This window comes from Gasterosteus aculeatus, chromosome 1 (genome assembly GCF_964276395.1).
Source record: "Gasterosteus aculeatus chromosome 1, fGasAcu3.hap1.1, whole genome shotgun sequence".
Lineage (NCBI taxonomy): Eukaryota > Metazoa > Chordata > Actinopteri > Perciformes > Gasterosteidae > Gasterosteus > Gasterosteus aculeatus.
This window is the reverse complement of record NC_135688.1, coordinates 20,969,048-20,994,253: the sequence shown is the minus strand read 5'-3', so window position 1 is coordinate 20,994,253 and position 25,206 is coordinate 20,969,048. Positions and strand designations below refer to the sequence as shown.

The following is a 25,206-nucleotide window of genomic DNA, read 5'->3' as shown; positions in this document are numbered from 1 at the left end:
ATTCAGAAAGAAACTAATTGAAATGAATGGGCTGTTTTAAAAGTCGACACCATGAAGTGCAGCAAGCAAGGCAAGTGGACAGCTAGTGACAAAGACACTGTAGAAACTTACAATGATCCACATCCAATCCAGACCAAAGCAGACAACCAGCCAAGAGCCACAGAACGGCCATGCAGGTTAATCTGTCCATACATTTTACAGTTCACACCTGCAATCCAATTGATTTTAAATAATGCCGTAACAAACCAGACATTTTTTATCGTCATATTATACTCAACCACATAATGAGATAAATGAGTGAATCAATGGAACCATATGCAGGAATGTAACTCTAACATTTATTTTGGACTTGTTTGCTTTTGCATCAGCACGATTGTTGCAACGACAAGCCAAAATTATTTGAGTTATAGGTAAATATCTTTAAATGTTGAAATGTAGTTGATGTGTTATGGAAGTGTTTAAGAGGCTTAATTAACCATTCAATATGGATTACTGAGGCTTCAGTTCACCTCCGTTTAAGAAGGCTATTTATACTTTTATTCACTGGATTACTCATCTGATCTCAGCCAAAAATGTATTGGGTACACTTTACTTGCATGTGTGTGTATTATTATGTTGTATGTACTCATTAGTGGTTGTATACGATGATGGAGAATATATTTTTCATTGCCTTAAATTTCATCATCTGGTTCAAGAAGAGGACACACTAACTTTTTCTGAGAATGTAGTGCAGCGGTTAGACTGCATTTCTTTACCTTTGCAGACAGGTGGCAGCCCACTCCACTGGGATGGGTGTCCAGGGACACAGTTGAGGATGGACTCACCAAGCAGCTGGTGGCCAGTCAGGCAGGTGTAGTGGAGAGTCTCTCCAGCCTGGAAGTGGAGCTTGTTGGAGCTGGGGATCCCATACGTCGGTGTTCCTGGATGACCGCAGGGCTTGTACATCTCAGCTGGCGTTAAAGGGTAGTAAAATGACAGATTGAGTATGCTGGAAATGTTTATTGGAACACAATATGATAATCACTATTGATATTTCCAAACAATAATCACTGAGACCAGCAGAAGATGGCAGGACTGCCTAGACTACCATCGATTAAGGTGTTAAAAATTTCAAGGCCTACCGAGAATAATTGTCTGTAATAGCATCTATCAAGCAAATAAAGACCACTTTTACACAAAAAGTGCAACTGTCCAGAGGATTATAATGGGCTCAAAAATGAGTCAATAAGATGTTGATCTTGTGATGTTCAGTCTTAAACTGAAAACACCTGGAAAACTAAACTGCATAACCCACTTTACAAATGTGAACTAAATGTTTTAATAAAATGTGTGCACAGATTATATTCTGGGAGGTTACAGAATCAATTTTTCGATTTCTCTTGATTCTCTCTGAAACGATTCGGTCTCGATTTAAAAAAGTTCATAATTGCAATTTTAAAAATGTGTGGCTTATTTGTGTCTCTAACATGAGTGGGGAAGTTACGGTGCAACACAGTGGAATATAACACAACCAGCTGAGCCCGCTTACACCCGCTTACAACCGCTAGCACCTCCCCCACCACTCACGGACACACATACACACACCCTCCTCCCAACACACGCTGAGCGGCGCAGCTAGCTGACATAAGCTAACAGTAAGTAAGCTGTCTGAACTGCCTTTTTTCATTCTTTTCTTTTTTCTCTCTCAAATCACGGGACCTTGAAAAAAAACTAGACAGTCACGTCTTTGTGTGTGGAAGTCATTGGTTTCTTTGATTATTTATCATAGACTTTATTGCCCCGTGCATCGCCACTGTTTTTTTCATCGCGGACACATTTGTCCCGTATTTTCCTCCACAACTTTGTTCACCTCTCGACCGGCAAACCGGCGTTTGCGGCGATCTCCCTCCATGAATCCAACCCGCTTAAACAAGCCGTCATTGGCGGGTTGTATAAGCGGTCATATTTACGTATTACTTCTAACAAAAGTTCTTCAATCTGATCCGTTCTCTCGTAAACATTATTCGCTTTAATATCGGGCTATGGAAGCGGAAATGTGAGACTCCGTAAAGGATGTAGTTAGCAGACCAATCGCAGCCTGGTGCGCTGCGGGAGGCTTGCGTCAAAAAGCCCAGAAAAATGGGTCGACAAAAACGAAAACGTTTGTTTATTTATTTATCATAGACTTTATTGCCCCGTGCATCGCCACTGCTACTTTTCATCGCGGACACATTTGTCCCAAATTTCCTCCACAACTTTGTGCACATCTACAAACCGGCGTTTGCGGCGATCTCTCTCCATGAATCCAACCCGCTCATACAACCCGCCAATGACGCCGTGTATAAGCGGTCATATTTACGCATTTCTTCCGACAAAAGTTCTTCAATCTGATCCGTTCTTCTTCGTTTTAATAATGGCGGTATCGGGCTATGAAAACGGAAATGTGAGACTGCGTAAAGGATGTAGTTAGCAGACCAATCGCAGCCTGGTGCGCTGTGGGAGCGACGCAAGCCTAGAAAAATGGGTCGACACACGCAAGGACGCAAGGAGGTGTGAAAAGGCACACAAGGGACACACAAGGGGCTCTTGCGTCTGCGTGTCCTTGAGTCTCTCTGAAAACGCAGAAGCATAAACTAGGCTCAATGGTTAAACGATTTTCTTTGTTATTGGGCTACGGCTATTTCTAGGAAGCGCTAGCTAGCTTGCCACTGATGTTAGCCGAGTCCATGTAGCTAGCTAGCTCGGCTACATTCCGGCCAGCGGTTGAATGTTTTTAACGGACGTATAATGGGAGCATGCTGGCCGGTGTATAAGCATCATTTATCTGGATGCTCACGGAAACACCAGGCCATGTCGACCAGCTCCTGTTCTTACACAATAACTTGCATATTCCGTGAGCATCCACCAGTTATTACCTGGAAATTAAGCCCTTTACTATGTTGCACTTTCATGGTACACTGCCATGATTTCAATTTCCACTATTATTTCTGTTTACTTTTGAATGTAATGTTGAAATGTCTCGAAATGCAAGCGCCATAAAGTAGCATCACTTTTTTATTTACTAAGAGCAGCTTTTTAAAAGAAAAATTATTCTGTTTAATATTTTTTTCATAGTGGAAGCTGCATTGGTTATTGCATTGTTGATAGAAAGTCTTATTTGTGACAAAGTTTTTTTTTCTCTTATAAAAAAAAGAGAAGGTAATTCATCTGTTGATTTTCTGATCGATTTAGGATCGATAATCTGTTTAGAATCGAATCGCGAGGTGCCAAGAGATTCCCCCCCCTACTCCTAGGTACTACTTAATTGACTGTATGTGTACCCTCCAACATTCCTTCTAAACTCTATTTACAACGGTTCTCCTTTAAAAACACGTACAAAATATGAGCGTCACAGCATCTACCGTCTGGGGTTCCAGGTGCTTTTAGAAGATCTAACAAGCAGAGTGAGACCTTTCAAACAGTCTGTTGTTGACTCAACAAACTAAGATTGACTTAACTCATTTGCAGGTCGAAATATTGTACTTCTAGACATAAAACTGGCAAATACTATAACCTAAATAAGGTTTGCTCAGTAGAAGTTTCTTACTGTACGTTGAAATAATTATGTTTAAAGGAAAGTGGATCACATCACACCAGTTCTCAGGTCATATTCTGGATCTCGTCTGCTCTGCCATCGTCCCGGTTCTGAACATTCAATCTTCCCCCTTTGCCCTATCTGATCACAAACTCATCCATTTCACAATGCCTTCCCCATCACCCCGTCTGAAACTCCCCAGAGTCATCTCATTCCGCGACATCAAATCCATTGATCCCCTCCATCTCTCTGACCTGCTATCTGCTACCCTCTACCTGGACCCACCCCCCACCTCGCCCGATGATCTCACCAACCACCTCAACGCCACCCTGTCTGCCTCCCTCAACTCACTGGCCCCCCTGAGAACCAAAACAGTCTCATTCAACACCTCCTCCGCCTGGTTCAAATCCCACCTCAGAAAACTCAAAACAGACCAGCCGCCAACTTCTCCAACGCCTCTGGAGAAAATCTTCACTCACCGTTCACCTTGAAGCCTACAAATCTCACCTCATCATCTACAAAGACGCCATCACTGCTGCCAAATCTCACTACTTCTCCAACATCATCAACGACCCCACCCGCAACCCCCGAACACTCTTCTCCACTGTCAACACGCTCCTCAAGCCTCGAGCCAATACCCTCACTGACCCCTCGCCTGATCTATGTAACTAATTTCTTCAGTTCTTCAGCGACAAAATCACCACGATCAATAATTCACTGCTCCCTGTGTCTGACCCAACAGCAACCACACCAAGCCCCTTCTTCTCCATCCTGCTGGACCCCTTGTCCCCTCCTCCCCTACACCGCCTCTACCGGTTCGACCCTGTTGACTCTGCAACCATTGCCAAACTCATCAGCACATCCAAGCCCACCACCTGCTCCCTGGACCCCCTCCCCACCACCCTGCTGAAGTCCTGCCTCCCTGTGCTATGCCCCTACCTCACCGACCTCTTTAACTCCTCACTGTCCCATGGACTTGTCCCCTCAGCCTTCAAAAAAGCTGCTGTCACCCCTATACTCAAGAAACCTGGCCTAGACCCCTCCTGTCTTAATCACTACCGCCCTATTTCCAACCTCCCCTTCCTCTCCAAAACCCTTGAACGCCTTGTCTCCACCCAGCTTCAATCCCACCTACATTCCAATAAACTGTTTGAACCCCTTCAATCTGGCTTTCGCTCCCTACACAGCACAGAAACTGCACTCCTCCAAGTTCTCAATAACCTCCTCATCTCTGCCGACACCGGAGCCCTCAACATCCTCATCCTCCTGGACCTAAGTGCAGCCTTCGACACCGTGAGTCACACTATCCTGTTCACCAGACTCCAAGCCATCGGTATCGAAGGTACTGCACTCAGCTGGCTCCAGTCAGCCTCACGAACAGATCTCACTTCATCTCCCTTCACAAAAACTCCTCTGCCACATCCACAGTTACACAAGGTGTCCCCCAAGGCTCTGTACTAGGTCCACTCCTGTTCATAATCTACATATCCCCCCTCGGTCAGATCCTTCGTCACTTCAACCTGGACTTCCACTGCTATGCTGACGACACTCAGATCTACCTCAGCACCAACACCCCTCACAACCCACCGCTCTCCCACATCAACGCCTGCCTCTCTGCAATTAAAGCCTGCATGCAACAGAACTCTCTCAAACTCAACAGCGACAAAACACAACTCCTCCTCATTGGCTCCAAATCTACCCTCACCAAAACCAACAACTTCACACTCAAGTATCGATGGCATCTCTGTTTCCCCCTCCCCCCAGGCACGCAACCTTGGCTAATATTCGACTCCACCCTCTCCCTTGAGCCACACATCCGTCAACTGGTCAAAATATCCTTCTTCCACCTACGCAACATCGCAAAAATCCGTCCGTCTCGCACACCCCCTACAGCAGAGAAACTCATCCACGCTTTCATTTCCTCCCGTCTTGACTATTGCAACTCACTCCTCTACGGCAGGGATTCCCAAAGTGTGGTGCACCCCCAGGGGTGCGCGAGCTGCGACCAGGGGGTGCGCGAGAGGAAAAATATAATGGCGGTCAGTTTTTTTAAGTGGGATTTTTTCATTGACATATATAAAAGGATTTTTCCATACAATAAAAAAGCATGAAAGTAAGTAAACATTTCCTTTGTAATCGCTTTTATTTTAAATATAAATACTATAATATATTATTTTTTGATAGAATGCTCTTCTTTCATGCACTGCAGCCGCTAGGCAATATGCGCGCCAACTCGTTTCATTGATCGTGTAAATATGCTTAACTGGCTGAAATCAGGGAAACTGTCACGTGGCACGTCTTATAATAAAGTTATTAGTCTCGAAGGAGGAGAGGGACCAAGAGAGAGAGAGGATTTGGAGGCAATAGAGACAGAAAATGAGCGGGAGTCAGAAGATGCACGGGAGGAAACCGAAGAGCAGGGTAGGAGATGCCAAAAAAGAAGTGATGAGGGTGAACACCAGACGGGAAAAAAAAAGAAGAAAATATGATGTCCCGCGGCAAAGTGCTGACAAGGCTCTTTGAACTCCGGCACGAATTGCAGCAGTTTTTTGAGGAGAATCCGTTTCATTTGGCCTCAAGTATGCATGACGAAGATTTTCTGAAGAGGCTCGCCTATCTAGCGGACATCTTCTCAGCTCTGAATGAACTCAATCTAAGTCTGCAGGGAGTCAGTGTAACTGTGTTCAACACACAAGACAGGGTTGAGGCCATGATAAAGAAGCTACGGTTCTGGGCAAGTTGTGTGAGTGGGAACACACACCTGTGTTTCCCTACGCTTCACAAGTTCTTGGGGGAAAATGACGTGCACCTGGGTGAGCATGTAAAAACTCTCTTAATTGATCACCTCAACCAACTCGCCGAGCAGCTACGGAAACACTTTCCACCTATGGACACATCTGGCGCTTGGATTTGCAATCCATTTGAAGTTTCCCTGCCCGTCCCACAGCTGTCATTACACGAGCAGGAGCAGCTGATCGAGCTGTCATCTGATGGAGCACTGCAGTTACAGTTCAAACGAAAGCCACTTGTGGATTTTTGGACCGAGTCACTGACATCAGACGCAGTCTTGGCAAAGCAAGCCTTGAGAGTTTTGATGCCCTTCGCCACAACTTATCTCTGCGAGGCTGGTTTCTCTGCTATTGGCAGCAGTTAAAACTAAACATCGGCAAAGACTGGATGCTGTTGAGAAGGAATTGAGGCTTAAACTGTCTTCCATTGCGCCAAACTTTGAAGAGCTTTGTGCCAGGGTGACGGTGGCGAACGTTCCGCCGTTCGTCCCTGACGGAGTGCTGCTGGAGGAGCTGGCCAAACATGAGAAGGTGGTGTCCCCGCTTAAAAAGCTGTCATCGGGGTGCAAGTCGCCTTTAATGAGGCACGTGGTGTCTCATAGGAGGCAACTCCACATGGTCCTCACCAAACCCCAGGCCCGACCTGGTGATTAAGGTGAGGATCGAGGGGTTTGACTACGCCATGTTCGCCACATCGGACGATGGGAGGTGTTTCCGTTGCGGTGGAGAGGGACACCTGGCGAGGGGTTGCCCAACCCCTCACCCCCGGTCGCTGAGGGGGTGAGTGTGGCAACGGGTGAGGGTCAGCCTGTCGGTCAGGTGGGTGAGAGTGTCGGATTGGGTGAGAGCCAGCCGGTCGGTCAGGTGGGTGAGGGGGTGACTGTGGGGATGGGTGAGGGGGTGAGTGTGGGATTGGGTGAGGGCCAGCCGGGCGACCAGGTGGATGAGGGGGAGACTGTGGGATTGGGTGAGAGCCAGCCGGTCGGTCAGGTGGATGAGGGGGTGACTGTGGGGATGGGTGAGGGGGTGAGTGTGGGATTGGGTGAGGGCCAGCCGGGCGATCAGGTGGATGAGGGGGCGAGTGTGGGATTGGGCGAGAGCCAGCCGGTCGGTCAGGTGGGTGAGGGGTCAGAGGGGATGAATGTCGGAGTGGATGGGAGGTTGAATGTAGCCCAGCGGGCAGGTGTGTGTGACCGAGTGAAAGAGGGGATGGGGCACTTGGTGGTGGGGGAGCTGTTCGAGGTGGAACCTCGGACAGCGAGGAATATATGGAAGAGGGGGGGGTGGACTTTAAGGCTCCCCGCCTGAAGAGGAAGACGAGGGCCAACAGGGGAGGCTCTCGGGCAAAAAGAGGGGGGCGCAGAGGAAAGGTGGGAGGTGTGGAGTCAGGGTCCTCTTCAGGGTGGGCCTCTGAAGACAGCGTCTCCTCAGGTGGGACGGTCACCAGCAGGCACGGGGTGGGGCGGATGAAATCGTTCCTGCTGGCAACCAAGAACCAGAGAGGAGTGGAGCTGGAGGACTATTTCTCCGACTTGGAGAAGTTTGCGCGCTCCGTTCAACACAGCTGCACGAAAAAGGGTGGGGCAGACTACACCCAGCGGGAGGTCTTCCGACTACGGAAGATCAACCTCAAGATCACCAGGGATGGAGGAAATGGGGCTGAGTGAGGCGTCTGACCGGCGGAGGAGGATCCTGAGCAAGAAGACTGGCAAATGAGATGAAATGATTGTAATTGTTTTTTTTTATGTAAAATAAAGGTTTTTCAAAAATCAATCTCTCTCTCTCTCTCTCTCTCTCTCTCAAAAGTTCCAGATGGATCCTCTTTTATCGTCTTTTAATTTATTTTATGTTTGACCGCTCTTTGTTACTTAATTATGTTGTGGATCGTGTGAAGGCAAATTTTATTGTCGCACTTGAAAAGTTTCCGTTTTTATTTATTTTATCTATTTCGGAGCCTATTCTTTTTAATGTTGTGGATCGTTTGTAATTCATTGCAGTTTAATTCAGCCTGTGTTGATGTTATTATTGTCATGCATGTTTAAACATGAGTCTATATGACGTTTTTTTTAAAGTGTGAATTGGGGGTGCGCCAACCCGGTTGGGACATGGAAGGGGGTGCGCAGGAAAAAAAGTTTGGGAACCGCTGCTCTACGGCATCAGCAACACCTCCATGAATAAATTACAACTGGTCCAGAATGCAGCTGCACGACTACTCACCCACACCAAATCATGGCACCATATCACCCCAGTCCTGAAAGACCTCCACTGGCTCCCCGTCTCCCACTGGATCTCCTACAAAATCTTGACCCTCACCTACAAAGCCCTCCACCAACTTGCACCTCCCTATCTCTCTGAACTCCTTTCCCCCTACCAACCTCATCGGTCCCTCAGATCCACCTCGGCCAGACTACTTTTCACCCCCACATCCAAACTCCGCAGCTTTGGGGACAGAGCATTCTCCAGGGCAGCTCCCAAGCTCTGGAACTCACTCCCCATTCTCAGAGATTCTGACTCCATCACCACATTCCAGTCCCGCCTCAAAACACATCTTTTCTCATCTGCTTACCCGTAGCCCCCTCCCTTCCCCTACCCTTCAGTCTATGTAGTTGTATGCGATCGGCCCGTATATGTCGCCCCTCGTGTCTCCTGCCTGGCTGCCTCACACCGCCCCCCCCTTCGACTATGTTAAAGCGTCTTTGAGACATTTAGAAAAGCGCTATATAAAACCAATTATTATTATTATATTATTATGTGTTTTAAAGCTTTATGGGGCACGTTTATGACATTTTTTGAGGCAAATCTCAAAATTCAAACATTGTGGGTAATATTGATATATTGTTTTCAACAGTAACATATAGACTGATTATCACAAATAATAGCACCCACAGGGGTTCTCCTTTATCCCCACAAAAATACGTTGTACAAATAGACAAAGTATTTCCATCGTCATCCAAGTCATTACACTTTTTATCATGGGTGTTAAACTTTTGGAGCAGAGGCCATTAAAGAGGCTACTGCTTAAAGGGTTAAGGAAGTAAAATATCCTACAGACCGCATTATTACCAGGAATTACAAAGAACAGAATATAAGTTGAGGCGGTGCAATGTTAGGTATACCAATAAATAGACAAACATGATGATTCTCTTCCCCAACTGGAAGGGTTCGATAAAGCTTGTATATTTGACTGTAAATGTAATTTTTAATCTGAAGATTTGATAATCATTTAAACATAATGGCCTGAACTAATTCCTAAAAACTACTCAATGAAAAGATGAAAGTGTAAGAAGTTGCCCATAGGAAGCTTTCAAAAATGGTTGAAATTGCATGTGGATTGAAAATATGAAGTGGTAATGATGATGAAGAGGAGTGCTTTTCACTTCATCTGCCATCTTCATCTGATCCCACATCACAGGGTTTTTGTCTTTCCACTAAAAAAGATACTTTATACAAACCTCACGTTACATTACATTATTTTGCATGAAGGTTTGACAGAAAAGAGAGGGACAGCAGCTGATGATTGGGCATGAGAAAGGCAGATGGAACTCTTTGAACTAGAGTCAACAAATACAGCTAAAATTTTCCAACTACCGTCTATAAATATTTAATGAAGTCATCTGTTGCCCACCATTCTAATACCAATTAAAGCTGCAAGCAGCGATGAACAGGCCTTCGCCTCCCCTTGCATGTCGGGGGGGTAGCCATCAGCCGGACATGCCGTCAAAAAGACGAAAAAAAAAAAGTCCCCAAAAAAATGGTGGGTGTGGGAGTCTGTGGCTTTGTAAACAAAATACCTTAGGACTAAGCTACTGGCCTTGCTGTGTTTAAATATCCAGTAGTCACTATAATATTTTTTACTGAATGACTTTTGGATTTTATGTTCTTAACTGAAAGCTGGCTCCGCGAAGGTAATCTTGCTCCTTTTTCAGAGCTCCTCCCTCCAGGATGTAGTTTCCTCAGCTCCCCTCGCACCACCGGCAAAGGAGGAGGACTGGCATCCGTATTTAAATCCACCTTTCATGTCCAGCAGCATCTAGCTGTCAATGGCTCCAGCTTTCAGCTCCAACTTTTTGAGGTTAAAATCCCCGTGACTGTTCTCTGTGCTGTGATCTATCGCCCACCGAAATTTAACAAGGACTTTACACAGGACTTTGCAAACTTTGTGTCGGGTATTATTCTCGAGTATGATCACTTTCTAATTGTCGGCGATTTTAACGTGCATGTCTGCTGTGAGACCAGACCGCTTGTCAAAGACTTTTTGAATCTAATTGACTCTCTTAATCTCACGCAGTCTATTTCGGAACCGACGCACGAAAAAGGCCATATTTTGGATCTTGTACTGTCATGTGGACTGGATGTACAAATAACTGAAATATGCCACATTCCTCTTTCCGACCATCTACCTGTTTTATTTTCCCTCTCACTACCTGCGCCCCCCACCACAGACACTGCGCCCGCTTGCTGTCGCCGTGCTTTTAACGCCGCCTGGAAAAACTCCTATTCTCTGGAGGACTTTGGCGACTTCAATGTGGATGTTTGTATGAAGTTGTTTGATTCTCTCTGCACTAAGATCCTGGACTCCATTGCACCTATGAGTTTAATGCGCGTTAAGCCACAGACTGAGCCTTGGCTGAATGAGTCACGAGTGAGACTCGTGCACTCGCGCATGCAGACAGGCGGAGAGGAAGTGGAAAAAAGACAATCTCCAGATTTCTCGGGATCTCCTACGTGATCGCCTTTTTAATTATCAACAGGCTGTTAAAGCTGCTAAAGCTGAATATTTTTCCTCACTTGACTCCAAAAACGCTCACAAACCTCAGGTTCTTTTTAATGTATTTGACTCACTAGTGAACCCTTGTGATGCTGTCTCTGTCTGCTTCTCTGTGTGAGGACTTTTTGCAATTCTTTGTCACTAAAATCTCTGCCCTTAGATCCTCACCCCCCCAGCATGTGCAGGACCCCGCTAATCCTACAGCAAGCTCAGCTGTTTTTCACCAGTTTGAGCCTGTCTCACTTTCTGCACTTACTGAAATAGTTAATCACCTACGCCCTGCTAACTGCCCATCGGACAGCATTCCATCCCACTTGCCTAAGCAGGTCTTCAGCTCAGTTGGGCCTTTTATTTTGTTTCTTATAAACCTGTGTCATAGCTCTGGACGCGTCCCAGCCTCCTTCGAACATGCCACAGTGCAGCCTCTTTTAAAAAGGAAAAGTTTGGATCCTTTGGTTCTTTCTAATTTCTGGCCATACCATATATTCAGGACATGTCTCCAAACTTTCGTTTATCTCCAAAGTCTTGGAGAAAGCTGTTTTTAACCAATTGCAAGAATTCCTAGGTCGTGCAAACATTGGTGAACAGTTTCAGTCTGGTTTTAAGCCTCTTCACAGCACCGAAACAGCTCTTTTAAGTTTTTAATGATCTTCTTTTAAATCTTGATTCTGGTAACTGCGCCTTTTTAATGCTATTAGACATCACAGCAGCATTCGACACAGTGGATCACACTATCCTCTTGTCCCGCCTCGTGTGGGCATTAGAGGTTCTGCCTCTAATTAGAGTGGTTTAAATCCTACCTTACAGATAGATCCTTCTGTGTACAATTGGGGAAGTTTTTCTCCTCAGTGGCTCCTCTGACCTGCGGAGTCCCCCATGGGTCAGTTCTAGGCCCTCTACTGTTCTCCTTGTATATGCTCCCCCTGGGATCAATATTTACGAAGCATGGAATCCCTTTCCATTGCTTTGCTGATGATGTGCAGCTGTACTTGCCACTAAAGGCCCCCTCCAAGGAATCCCTTCATGCTGTGTTTAATTGTATGACGGACATTAAAACATGGATGGACCTAAACTTCTTAAAACTAAATGAAAACAAAACAGAGATTGTGCTATTTGGTCACCCTGACTTGGTCCAGGTCCTTGCCAGGTCCCTTGGCCCACTAGCACCTTACATAGCTTCCCAGGCCAGAATTGATGGGGCGTTTAAATTGGACAAGCAGGTTAGCTCTGTGGTTAAGGCTAGCTTCTTCCAGCTTCGGCTTCTAGCCAAAGTCAAACCCTATCTAAACAGGGCTGACCTCGAAAAAGTCATGCATGCTTTTATATCTTCGCGCTTGGACTATTGCAACTCCCTGTATGTCGGTATTGGCCAGTCTGAACTCAACCGTCTACAGCTTGTGCAGAATGCAGCAGCCCGTCTCCTGACCGGGACGAAGAAGCATGGGCACATAACGCCAGTGCTTTTCTCTCTCCACTGGCTTCCGGTTAGGTTCAGAATTGATTTTAAGAATCTTTTATTTGTTTTTAAGTCTCTGCATGGACTGGTCCCAGAGTATTTATCCAGCTTTATTAATGTGCATCAACCCTCCAGAGCCCTGAGGTCAGCTGACCAGCTGGTTCTGAACGTTCCTCGGTCGTTCCTTAAAACAAAAGGAGATCGAGCCTTCGCAGTAGCGGCTCCCAGGCTGTGGAACGCTTTGCCGTTTTCTGTGCAGTCTGCGACGAGCCTTTCCACTTTTAAAACTCGCCTTAAGACTCACTTGTTCACATTGGCCTTTGGCTAAGTTAAGTCACCTGCATCGATCTTTTATGTGTTTGCCTTTTATTGTTTTACTGTTTATTTTTGCTTGTTTGTTTGTTTTACGTTTGCTTGTATTGTTTTATTGATGCTGATTGTTTTTATCCTGTAAAGCACTTTGGCTGGCCACTGGCCTTTAAAAGTGTTGTATGAATAAAATTGACATTGACGTTGACATATGTAGGACCCATTCAGTCAAGAATGGGACTAATCACACAACTTTTGCTAAACGGAGATGCATCAACTTGTGAAGTACATACCTTTCTACCGCATGGTTGGTGGTTCAAGCCCCGACTTCTCCATGTCCCATGTCGAAGTGTCCCCGAGCAAGACAACTAACCCCTAATTGCTCCCCGGGCAAAATGTAAAAGCCTTGGTTTAAAAATGCAATGTAAGTAGCTTTGGATAAATGCGTCAGCTAAATGACCTGTAATGTAATGTAATGTAATGTAATGTTCAATCCTACTCTGCTGGTACTCTCTAACCTCTTCCTCCTCTGCCTAGGACTCCCGCATGACAGACCAGCCACCGCCACTCACATTACCCTCCTGAACTCCCTCGTCACCTCCACCGGACCTTACCCTCTCTCGTAAACCATCTTCATTATGAAAGAAACTTATACCCCGACTCTGCCGTCCTCACATCAGCTCTTTAATGGTATCACCTAGGACACTGACTTAACTTTAAGAGTTTTCCCCATTTCTCATTAAAGTGTATGACCTTTGTATTTCCCTATGCTAATTGGCAGCTCTATAATTGTGAAAATCACTGCATGGGAATACTTGCCCCCTAATATTCAAATATTTTGGCGAAAATTAGGGTATGCTCAAGGACTCAATGTGAACATACCCTATAGATTTGGTGAGGCCAGGCCAATTACTTTTGAAATTATAGGTCTTTAACCATTAGGCCACACCCCTTACAAACTTAATTGGTCCATAATAATGAGATATCAACAAGCTTTTAATAAATTCAGATGGCGTTGAGCCAATAGTGATTCCCTGAAAGCTTAGAAAGAACTTAGTAAGAATCGGACCCAGCGTCTGAGAGGAGTTCGCTTTTTTGTAGAGCATATCCAAAAGCACCTGTATGTAAAATTTTAAGTCAATCTGTGAAATATGATAAAGGCCTCAAAAGTGCGTTTAAAGAGGAGTGTCATGGTGTTTTATTTTGTAGTTGCCTGCCTCTTGTGTCCCTGGTTTAGTTTCACTTCCTGGCCTGTCAACCCGTGATTGTCTCTCGTGTCCCTGATTGGTTCCACCTGTGTCCAATCACCTGCACCTTCCCAGTGTATTTAAGCCATGTGTCTCCCTTGTTGCGTCATTTAATGTCTTTCCTGAAGAGTTCCTGGTCCTTGTCTGCGTTTTGTTCTAGGCATTTTGATTTCGATCCCTTGATTAATAAAGTAGTTTTTTTGTTAACTCTGCACTTGAGTCCTGCTTCCACTCACCCGTTGTGACACGGGGAAATAATAAGAATAAGAATATTTCCTCGGGCCCTAATTCTAGACAATTACAGTAATAATAACAATAATTATGACAATTAAATATAGTTTTATAGCAAGTCAAAATGAATAATTACTCTGTAAAGTAAACAAAGTGCACTTTGTTAATAATGAACATGTATGGTTTGAATGTAAATAAGGTGCCACAGTGCCTTTCAGTTTCTGGTGTCAACATGTAGGCCATGAGAAACACAAACTCTTACGTACGCAGGCATCTCGGCAGCTTCTGGCTCCACTTGGGGCCCATGGACCCTCTGTTGAAGCAGGTGAGCAGACTGTTTCCGGACAGAGTGAATCCTTTGTTACAGATGTACTGGATGGTTGACTTCACGGTGAAATGGGGACCTGACAGCACCCGCCTGCTGTGCTCTACCTTTCCAGGGTCAGCGCAAGACAACACTGAGTGGACAGACAGGGAAAAAGGGTTTGGTTGGTTATTATCAACCAACATTTACCTTCTATGCCGCCTCTCGACAGAAAGACTGTCAGACTTTCACGCAACATCAGCAAACTTTACACTTCACACTCATGTTTACCAATACAGTACTTAGCGAGGTAAAAATGTATGATTGATGAGTTGACAAGTTGAGACTTGGAAGGTTTATAAGACACAATCAACCGATAAGACATTATAACAAGACACAAGGGCGTGATCATGTGTTTCCACATGCGTCTCTAGTAAAGATTAACATAAACATGTACATTCTTTCCGTGTGCAAAGTTCTACTGCATTGATATTTTTAGTGGCGGGAAAACAGCAATGCACCTTGTGTAAACATTAAAAGAAGAAATACAAATGGCAGAAGATGTTTGACCCAATATCTCTGGGAATTTTGACATTGTCTCACATCATGGACAAAGCTCCTGTAAACTATTCTGTTGAATTGCCCCTTCGGAAATTGCTCTGAGTACATTTAAGTTCACTTTTATAAGGAGTTATGCAGTGTTTAGTCAATGGCGTTTGACTAAAAGATGGGGACAGAAACCGTGTAGCTGTAAAATGTTGTTAACAATGCTGAAGAAATTAAGAGCTTACTATCGTGGTTCAGACTACAGAGCCTCGGTTGTTTTTAATTTTTAACCTTTACCTTCATAAGCATTTGCACAAACTGTGCGAAGAGCTGCCACTTTGGTGATGTATCTTCCCATTATGCGCTTAGCAGGACGCATCAGGTGGTCAGTTCACAGTGGGTCTTGGTGGTAGCTTATGCGTGTAAGTATCATTGACCACGAGTGATCATTTTGCTCAAGGGGCATGTTATAAACAAGGCCATAATGAAATGTCATGAATTCAAGTAATAAAAAAACAAAGATATATTGTCTGTATTTACATGACAATCAATCAAGCAAGTATCAGACGAAAAGAAGACAGAGGAAGTCAATAAAATAAAATTCTACATAAATCAAGGACCACTTTGTCTTTAAAACAAAGATAGGACTATTTTCTGTATAACTACACTGCACTATTATACACTATTATACTAGTTCGAGCTAAAAAAGAGGCATTCATTCAAACCACAACTCATTCACTCATGGCTAAACTCATTTTAGGTAAGGGGCCACATAGTACCCACTTTGATCACAATTGGGCCCGAAAAATCATAGCCGATGATCAGGCCTACGGTGGAGAGGCGTCATTTTCAAGCGGGCACTGCTGCGCCCCCCCTAGAAACTAGAAAATTCCGCAGAAAGTTTGAGAGTGTGGCCTAGACTGCCCAAACATACACGTAAGTACAGTATGAGTCGCAAACCATTGGGATTTCAAGCCCTTTGAAACACAATGATCAACCCACCACCACTTAAAAAAATGTAAATCCAGCAGTTATGATTGTGAGCACTTCATTCTTATCTAAATCATATTAAAATGCACAAGTTGTAAAAGGAAGGTATTGCAGCTATGACCACACATTATATAAGAAACAATCAGTTAGAAATACCCAAGAGGAAATAAAAAAGATACCAATCAGAGATTAAAACTACACGTTGTTTTTTACAGTATGAGAAGTATAGATTTGTGAGCATAATCTATACAGGTGGTAAACTATTGATTAGGATCTAGAAGTAAAAAGACAGAATCTAATGCTTATTTACTTTCTTGCTTAGAGTCAGATGTTTTGATTAACTCCAATCTGTCTGTACTGTATATATGCAAATGGAAGGCAGTAGATGCTAAACTGTCCTTAACTCAAATTTGAAACCACATGAAGTGTTTATGTTTGACTAAAAGGCGTGATTTTTTTCTACCCAAATCTAAGATCCTGATCATCCATGGCCTCAGCCAGTGCCTGTGCCTGTCCTGGATTCACGAGGAAACTACCAACTGTAAGTGCTAGAGCATTCATTTATTTATATATTGTTTTGGGGTTTATCCTGAATGCATTTAGTAGTGGTGGAACGTTGCGGTTTAAAAAAACCCCATTTGTTTGGGAGGAAGGGAAAGGAAGAGACAGCTTCATGACATTATACATTTTGTTGTATTTTGTCCCAATGTCCCAATGCAGCATCCTATTCAGCACCTAATTGGGTAACACTCGCTGCCATCATTGGTTTTATTGGCCGTGAACCTGAAATAAACCAGAGTCAGAGGAGGGCGGGACTATTGGCGGAGTGTCGATTTGAAAGAATGGCGGAGGCAGCTCCCGAGCCGCCTTCCTGTCCCGTAACATCCGCGCTGCCCCCGCCGTTGGTCGTATGGCCCTTATTTTTCTATACTAAAAGGTGGCAACCCTAATTTACACACACATTTGTGTAAAGCATATACATTGTCAAATATGCACTTTTGAATGGACATAAAACATACAACCTAAATCCCTAAATCTAAGTTGCACTCTCCTTTATATCAAATGGCTTCATTCTGTTTCATTAATGGGAGCCAAATTCTCTAATTCATCACCTAACAAGTCATCAACTTTTAATTCTTTTGTTTGTCATATTTTACATATTTCTTTTTCAGCATTAATGCGGGATATTCTCACCAAGCAGGAGAGCAAGCAGCAAACGCACATCCTAGAAATTCTACATGCCAGAAAACATGTCTCTCAATTTGAAATGGATGAGGGTCTTCTACCAGTAAGGGACCAGCAAGGCCCCCAAAATCTTGAAAGCCAACTTCAGGAATCTGACTTGATCGAAACTGAGTGAATGAGTATTTTTTCTGACAAGAGGCACATACACTGGGTACGGAAAGTATTCAGACCCCTTTAAATGTTTCACTAAATGTTTCATTGCAGCCATTTCCTAAAATCAAAATATTACTAATTTGGGTGTAAAATATAGTTTTACAAAGGCTGCATTTGAATTAAACTTTTATATTTGTTTTGGTTTTTGACTTCTAACAGAAATACACATTTACATCAATATAGTTGTGTAGCTATCAGGTGTAATTTGTTTGACAGTATCTTCTGTACCTCAATGGGTTTTGTTTTTTTCTTAAGGCCGGCGCATGCTTCTGCGTCTGCGTTGTTGCGTCAACGCACTTGTTTCAATTCAAGATGACCTAGAGAGTCACTTCTATTTATTTATTTGTTTATTTATTTATCATAGACTTTATTGCCCCGTGCATCGCCACTGCTGCTTTTCATCGCGGACACATTTGTCCCGTATTTTCCAACCCGCTTATACAACCCGCCAATGACGGCTTGTATAAGCGGTCATATTTCCGCATTTCTTCCGACAAAAGTTCTTAAATCTGATCCGTTCTCTGGTAAACATTCTTCGTTTTAATAATGGCGGTATCATGCTATGAAAACGGAATTGTGAGACTCTATAAAGGATGTAGTTAGCGGTCCAATCACAGCCTTGTGCGCTGCGGGAGGCTTACGTCGCTTGCGTCGAAAGCCTAGAAAAATGGCTCGACAGACGCAAGGAGGTGTGAAAAGGCGTGCCAAGGACACGCAAGGGGGTCTTGCGTCGCTCTGAAAACGCAGAAGCATAAACTAGGCTTTAGTCTGCCTTTGTGGAAAGGTAAAACATGATTTTTATATTTAAAACACAATATGTTAGCATTTAAAAACTGCAGCTCAGCTAAATTGTATTATTAATTGACAGAAAAACCAAGTATCACGTTTCACCTTGAAAGACACATGATGAAAAAAATGCAAAAATACCCTGTGGAATAAAAGTGGGTTGGTGTTTAGGTCACCATGGCAACAAGACAACCCATCATGCAGTACATAGCCAAGGTCTGGGCCAGTAGCAAAATTATAATCTGATATCAGTATTTGCGCCAGATCTGGGCCAGCTAAGGTTCCCTAGAAAATGCGTTGGAATGCTGAACACTAAAAGCTGAAATGAATTTTTAAAAATTGCTGAAAATACAGAAATGAGAGAAGCTGAAAAATAAAATGAGAAAATCTAAAAATGACTAAAAATATTGCTGAAAATACAGACATCAGAAAAGCTTAACTGAGTAAAAATGTCCCCCACTATTCTTAAAATAAACATTGAACAGTATTTACAAAAAAACCTTTAGAAACCATTGTTCTCTAATTTGACGCTCTATGTAATTTACCCACATTTCTTTCAGGATTATAGGGAATTCCAATGTAATTTTACCTGTAATTTTAGTTTAGATCATTTTGCAAATTCATTACCTGCAAGTGACCACATATTTGTTGATTTCATTTAATCATCATGAAAAAACACACCGGTAACAGGGTGGACAGAGGAGTAACATGGTGGACATCTTAACAATACATAGTCAAGGCAATGCCTTTACATTTCACATGAACATAAGACATTTTAAATGTAACTTATATTAACAACCATTTATCATTAACAGTCAGATATATTTTCTGCAACGGCAGACTATTCAGCAAATCCTTCCAAGAAATCCTACACTGTATTCTCCAGCTGGACAGACCTTTTATTTAAAGGTTGCGGCTCTCATGAGGCATACAATCTGGTCACCTGTGTACCAATTAATGTCATCTCGTGGACTTGGCCAGTAGAACTGGTTGGTCCCATTTTTATGCATGCATTTCACTCACATAATCTTCAACCTCCAAAATGATTCCTGGGTAGGGTTCAGCATCATTTTGTACAACGCACCAGTGCCCAATGTTTTCTTTTGTGATGACCTCAAGCCGGGATGGTTCTTTGTTCACACATGGCCTTGCCTCTTCTACCAGGCTCACCTCCTTCAGACCATAGCAGGAACAATCCAGTATACCTTTGTCTACCTGGCATAGGCAAGTTATGTCACAGTATTTAATTGTCCCTATGGAGAAGCTGGTGGATTTCCATTGTGCAGCCATTATTTCCTGCACTTTCTTCTCAACATCTTCCTCTCCCACAAGAAAAAGTTCCACTGAAGTGCCTAAGTCTTTCAACTGGTAAAACATGGCCTCAGCATTGTGGATATCACCTCCATGTCGCACAATTTTGTCAGCTGATCTTTTGAGGGAACCCCCGATACCATCTGGAGCCCCCTTTCCGAGGCTGGTTTCAAAGAAGTTCCGGCTGATGTCTTTGAAGCCCTTTTTGAAAGGCTCTTTGGACAGAAGGTAAAAGTTGCCCTTCTGTTTGTACTGTGTCGCTGGTCCGTCGCTGAAGACATGAAGGCGATCTATCAGAGGGTATCTCTCCCTCACCATGTCTAATACAGGAACGAGGTGGGCCCTGATAGCTGGAGGGTCGTGCCTTCTGGAGGATGAGATTGAGCAGAAAGTCACCGGAGACGGTTCAACAGCAGTGGATAGCACTCCAGTATGTAGGGTTGGTTGCTGGTGTGACCCTCCAAAATGGACCAATTGAATTTCTTGTGCGTACTTACAAAAGTAGTTCTGTTAGTTCTGTTTCAGCTGTCTGTAGGCCCCGTACTGCCATCGAATATATAATAGATGTGCCGCCTGAATCTGAACAGTCTGTTCTGGAAATCTGCAACAAGTGCATCCTCTGGTGTCATCACATTTCTTTTGACCATTTACCAGGTTCCTCTTTTTCTTTGTTGTTGTCCTTCAAAGACCATTGTGTGATGGCTACTTCTCCATGTATAATTCATGGCCAACACCCTGTCTTGTTGTCTATTGTCTGTTTTGTGTCTACTGTCACGCACCAACCTCCAAGACAAATTCCTTGTATGTTTATGACATATTTTGGCAATAAATGTTTCCTGATTCCTGATCCTGAACAATAGACAAGACAGCAGTGCGCAAGTAATAAAATAAAATGAAATGCTAATGCTATGGGTTAGTAGAATAAGGTGTATAAAATAAGAGAATAAAGTTAAAAATTTAAAATATTAAATTTTTTTACAAATATTTAAAAATAAAGTGCACTATCGAACAAGTGACGAGTGACGACAAAGTGACGAGTGAAAAATGACAGTTAAAGTGACATGTACAGTATGAAGGAGAGTGACCGGTGGAATGTCAGAGTCAGTCAGTGGGGGACCGGGCTCTGTTGATGAGCCCGACTGCCGACGGGAAGAAACTGTTCGTGTGGCGGGAGGTCTTAGTCTTGATGGACCTCAGCCTCCTGCCTGATGGAAGGGGCACAAACAGGTTTTGTCCGGGGTGAGAGGGGTGGGCTACGCTCTTTTTAGCTCGCTTCAGAGATCTGGAAGCAAACAAGTCCCACAGGAACGGCAGATTGCAGCATCACCCTCTCTGCAGAGCGGATGACACGCTGCAGCCCTTGTTCTTGGCTGTGGTTGCAGCGTACCAGACGGTGATGGAGGAGCAGAGGATGGACTCGATGATGGCCGTGTAGAATTGGACCATCATCGTCTTTGGCAGGTTGAATTTCTTCAGGTCTGTTCCTCCGGAAATCCACAATCATCTCCACTGTCTTTAGAGCGTTGAGCTCCAGGTCAAGTCCTTCCTCTTTCCTGTGTCCATGGAGACACCGGGGACTACCCCATCGTTGAACTCACGATGACCACTACCCGGGGGACCATACCATACTATGGTTGATTCCTTGGCCCAGGAAAGTGCTCCGATCTCGAACGAGGAAGACGTCCCAGGCATCGACGGACTGCCCCCTCTCACAGGCCAGTACGGTACAGCCCAGTTACAAATGCCCTGAGAAATGTGCAGGTGTTAGAGGGAGTGTGCTAGGGGATCAGACAAACCCTACTTATCCACATTTTGCAATAAGCCGGGGGTTAGTCTATCAGGCAGTAAAGAAAAATTATGAAGTGCATGAACAGCTCCTCGTACCACAGTCCTACCAAGCCACCGTACTTCACCTAGCCCCCACGCACCCACTAGGGGCTCACCTGGGGGTCGAGAAAACCAAGGAGAGAATCCTGCAACGCTTCTTTTGGCCCGGAGTACACAACGAGATAGAGAATTTCTGTCGTAGTTGCCCAGAATGTCAGCAGGTGGCGCCGAAGCCCACATATAGAAATCCGCTCATCCCCTTACCAATTATCGAAACTCCTTTTGAGAGGATTGGACTGGACATAGTGGGGCCCTTACCAAAAAGTGCCAGGGGGCATCAGTATATTTTGGTCATCCTGGAATATGCAACCCGATATCCTGAGGCCATCCCGCTGAAGAAGGCTACATCCCGACACATTGCCAACAAGCTGTTGTTTCTCCTCTCAACTAGTCTTGGAATCTCAAAGGAGATATTGACCGATCAAGGGACTCCGTTTATGTCCAGGGTGATGAAGGAACTCTGTGCGCTACTGAAGATCAAACAACTTAGAACCTCAGTCTACCACCCCCAGACGGATGGATTAGTAGAACGGTTTAACAAAACACTAAAACCCATGTTGCGGAAGGCCGTTGGGGAAGATGGGCGCAACTGGGATCACCTGCTGCCGTACCTGCTGTTCACGGTGAGAGAGGTACCCCAGTCTTCCACTGGTTTTTCACCTATTGAACTCTTGCTTTCTGACAGACCCAGAGGACTGCTGGGCACTGCGAAGCAAGCCTGGGAGGAGCAGCCATGCCAACAGCGGACCCGATCGAGCATGTCGGGGCGATGAGGGCCAGTGGCTTTTGGTTCTCCCCTTCTCTCTCCTGTGGCAGCGTTTACACCGTAATTGTATAAGTTTAATCTTATCTTAATCGGTTTCCGACTAACATTGCGTTGGATTTTCATTTTTTATTTACTCAAGCCATGACTAGTTTGATTTTCTTGGATCAATGTTTGAGATTTTGCCTGTTTGATTTGATCTGTATTGTAGTTATTATTTTGGCTCGGCGTTTTCATTGTCTGTTTCCCTTTTGGATCCAATAGTTTACCTTGCATTGCTGATTTCAGTTGGCAATTCGTTGTAACATTTTGTAGGTTTCATTAATTTAGCCTTACATAATTTGCAGTTTACTCAGTGTCAGTGACAGAGTAACACCTAGGACAGAAGGGACAGTTTAGCGGTTGTTTAGAGTATTCCAGGTTGCATGATGGCTACGCTTACGACTCAGAAATTGTTCGATAGGGCCAGAGAGTTTATGGCAGAACAAACTGAGTCCAAGGAAAGAGAAAGGTAGTGGAGTAGGATGAAGAGATATTTGAAAAGATGGCAAAAGAATGGGTGGTTTCCAACTGTGTTGCCGCCAGCAGGTGAAGACAGGCGCAAGGTGTGGAGGGAGACTGTAACAGCGAGAAATCAAGCCACTACGGCTTATGTAGAAGCCGGACGTTTAGATAGAATGAGTAAGAAGAGAGCCCACAAAAAAGAGGATAAGAGATGTGTTCGCAACAAGCGGCTGCTTGCCTACTGGAGTGCAGTCGACCCAAACACCCCCAGACCTGCTGTTGGACTGACAGAAGAAGATTGTAAGCCCAGCAAGTTTCTGCCCTGGAGTCATCAAGACATGGAAACACTAGAAAAGGCACTGCCGCCATTGGATGGAAGAGCTAACCTATGGATCCTGCTCTTTGAAAGTCACACAATAGGTGATGAGTTGGCTCTTGGAGATATAAGAGCCTTAATAGTCCACATGGAGGGTGCTAACAACCTAAGAGTCTTAGAAGCAAGAGCGAGAACCACCAACCAAGAGGATGAGGCTCCATTCGATAAGGTCAGAGGGGTCTTTTGGGGCACAATGCGAAACATCTGGCCTACAAAGCTAAGTATGTCCATCCTGATGGGTCTGAGTATGAAACCAGGTGAAGACATGTCTCTCTTTTAAAGTAAAACTTAAAACGTTCCTCTTTGATTCTGCCTATAGTTAGGGCTGGCTCAGGTTAGTCCGGACCAGCCCTTAGTTAAGCTGCTATAGGCTTAGAATGCCGGGGGAGTTCTTAGGACACACCGAGCTCCTCTCTCACGCTCTCGTTCTACCATAATTCAAGTTTTATTAATGCACATGACTAATTCAGCTTCTTTCCGGGATTTTTCTTTTTTTTTTGTGCTTTCTCCCCTATCAGGTCTCCGTAGATTGTGGTTCCTTCGGCACCCTGGTTCTGACACCTACCGTGGCCATGCTGACGCCTGCTACTGCCATCATCATCGTCATCATTATTTTAGATATTATATTACTGTACTCATAAACCGACATTACCCTCTCCTAAAGTCTCTGTGCTCTCCCTCCCCACAGGCTTCTGTGGATGGTGGTTCTATCTGATGGTGGTTGCCCCTGCAGTGGTCCTGCTGTGCGCCTGGCTTACTACTCACAATTACTTGAATCATTTCTGTCATAGGAATTGCATGTATTATACATTGTTCATTCTGTACACATGGCATCCATTGTAGTCTGTCCATCCCGGGAGTGGGATCCCTCCTCTGACATTCTCCCTAAGGTTTCTTCCCTTTTTTCCCTCTTGTAAGGGTTTTTTCATTTTTTGGGGAGTTTTTCCTGTGCCGATGGTGGGTTTCGGGGCAGAGGATGTTGTATGTGTACAGACAGTAAAGCCCTCTGAGGCAAATTTGTAATTTGCGATTATGGGCTATACAAAATAAAATGAATTGAATTGAATTATCTGAGGACAGCAGAAACAGAATGTCATTTGGCTACAGGAAAAATACATGACAATAACCAATCTACTGCAGTAATCTGGCGACACACTGTGCAGCAAGGCTTGTTCCTGCCAATTCAAACAGTGTTAGAGGGAGTAGTGGGACTGGACAACATGGATGAAATCACATGGAGAGACCATCTAACCCACTTTTACAAAATACAGTGAGCTGCGGAGAAGACGATGACGCATCGACTCCTGGAGATACAACTGGCAGCAGCTGACGCAGAAGCAACAGAAAAACAGCGAGTCAGGAAACAATTGCAGGTGACAGACGAACAACCCCAATACCCCGTTCTTCCAGAGGCCCAATATCCTGCCCCAGCAGTCAGAGACCGTTCATTGGGTGACCAGCGACCTCCACCTCAGCGCAGAGGACGTGGAAACAATAGGGGAAGAGGAGATGAAAGCTACTTATGCGGACAGACGGGTCATTGGTCTAGAATATGTCCAACGAACATGCAGTTCAGTGCAGCTCCTCCACGGTCTTCCCGTCCAAAGCAGCCCTGGCAGAACCAGAGGGTCCACCTCACCTCCACCCCCTCATGCAACCCCAAAGCAGACGAGGCTCAGATAAGCACCCTCAGCCTCCCCAGTTTACGACTCACATTCCAGGTAGAAGGGAGACTAGAGATTATAGACTGCGGAGAGTGTCCGCAGAAACTAGACTTAAACCCGTAGGAAAGATTGATTTAAAAAGAGTGGAAAGACAAGGCATTATTTAAGTTTTACCGGCGAAGATCGACCGAAGCCCAAGTTGCACGTTTTTGACTACCGTTTTTCTGTTTAAGCCGAAGGACGTGAATTAAACCTTTGTTTACATTTTGTGTGTGTGTGTGTGTGTGTATGTGTATTGGGCGACACTGTGGTTAGCACTGTCGC

The 25,206-nt window shown here is 44.5% G+C and overlaps 1 protein-coding gene across 10 annotated transcripts in view; it reads right to left on the bottom strand.

Annotated features, from left to right (window-relative positions):
* The window catches only part of LOC120829809 (seizure protein 6 homolog), a 91,153-nt gene that overhangs the window by 3,757 nt on the left and 62,190 nt on the right, over positions 1-25,206 (bottom strand). For 7 of the 10 annotated variants that reach the window (XM_078098843.1, XM_078098846.1, XM_078098853.1 and 4 more), the window contains 2 exons: positions 14,620-14,811; positions 756-950 (listed from right to left, as the gene is read on the bottom strand). In XM_078098843.1, the coding sequence (XP_077954969.1) occupies positions 756-950; positions 14,620-14,811 (387 nt within the window). The remainder of the gene's footprint in view (positions 1-755; positions 951-14,619; positions 14,812-25,206) is intronic. The other 3 variants (XM_078098861.1, XM_078098835.1, XM_078098865.1) reach the window with 2 other exon arrangements.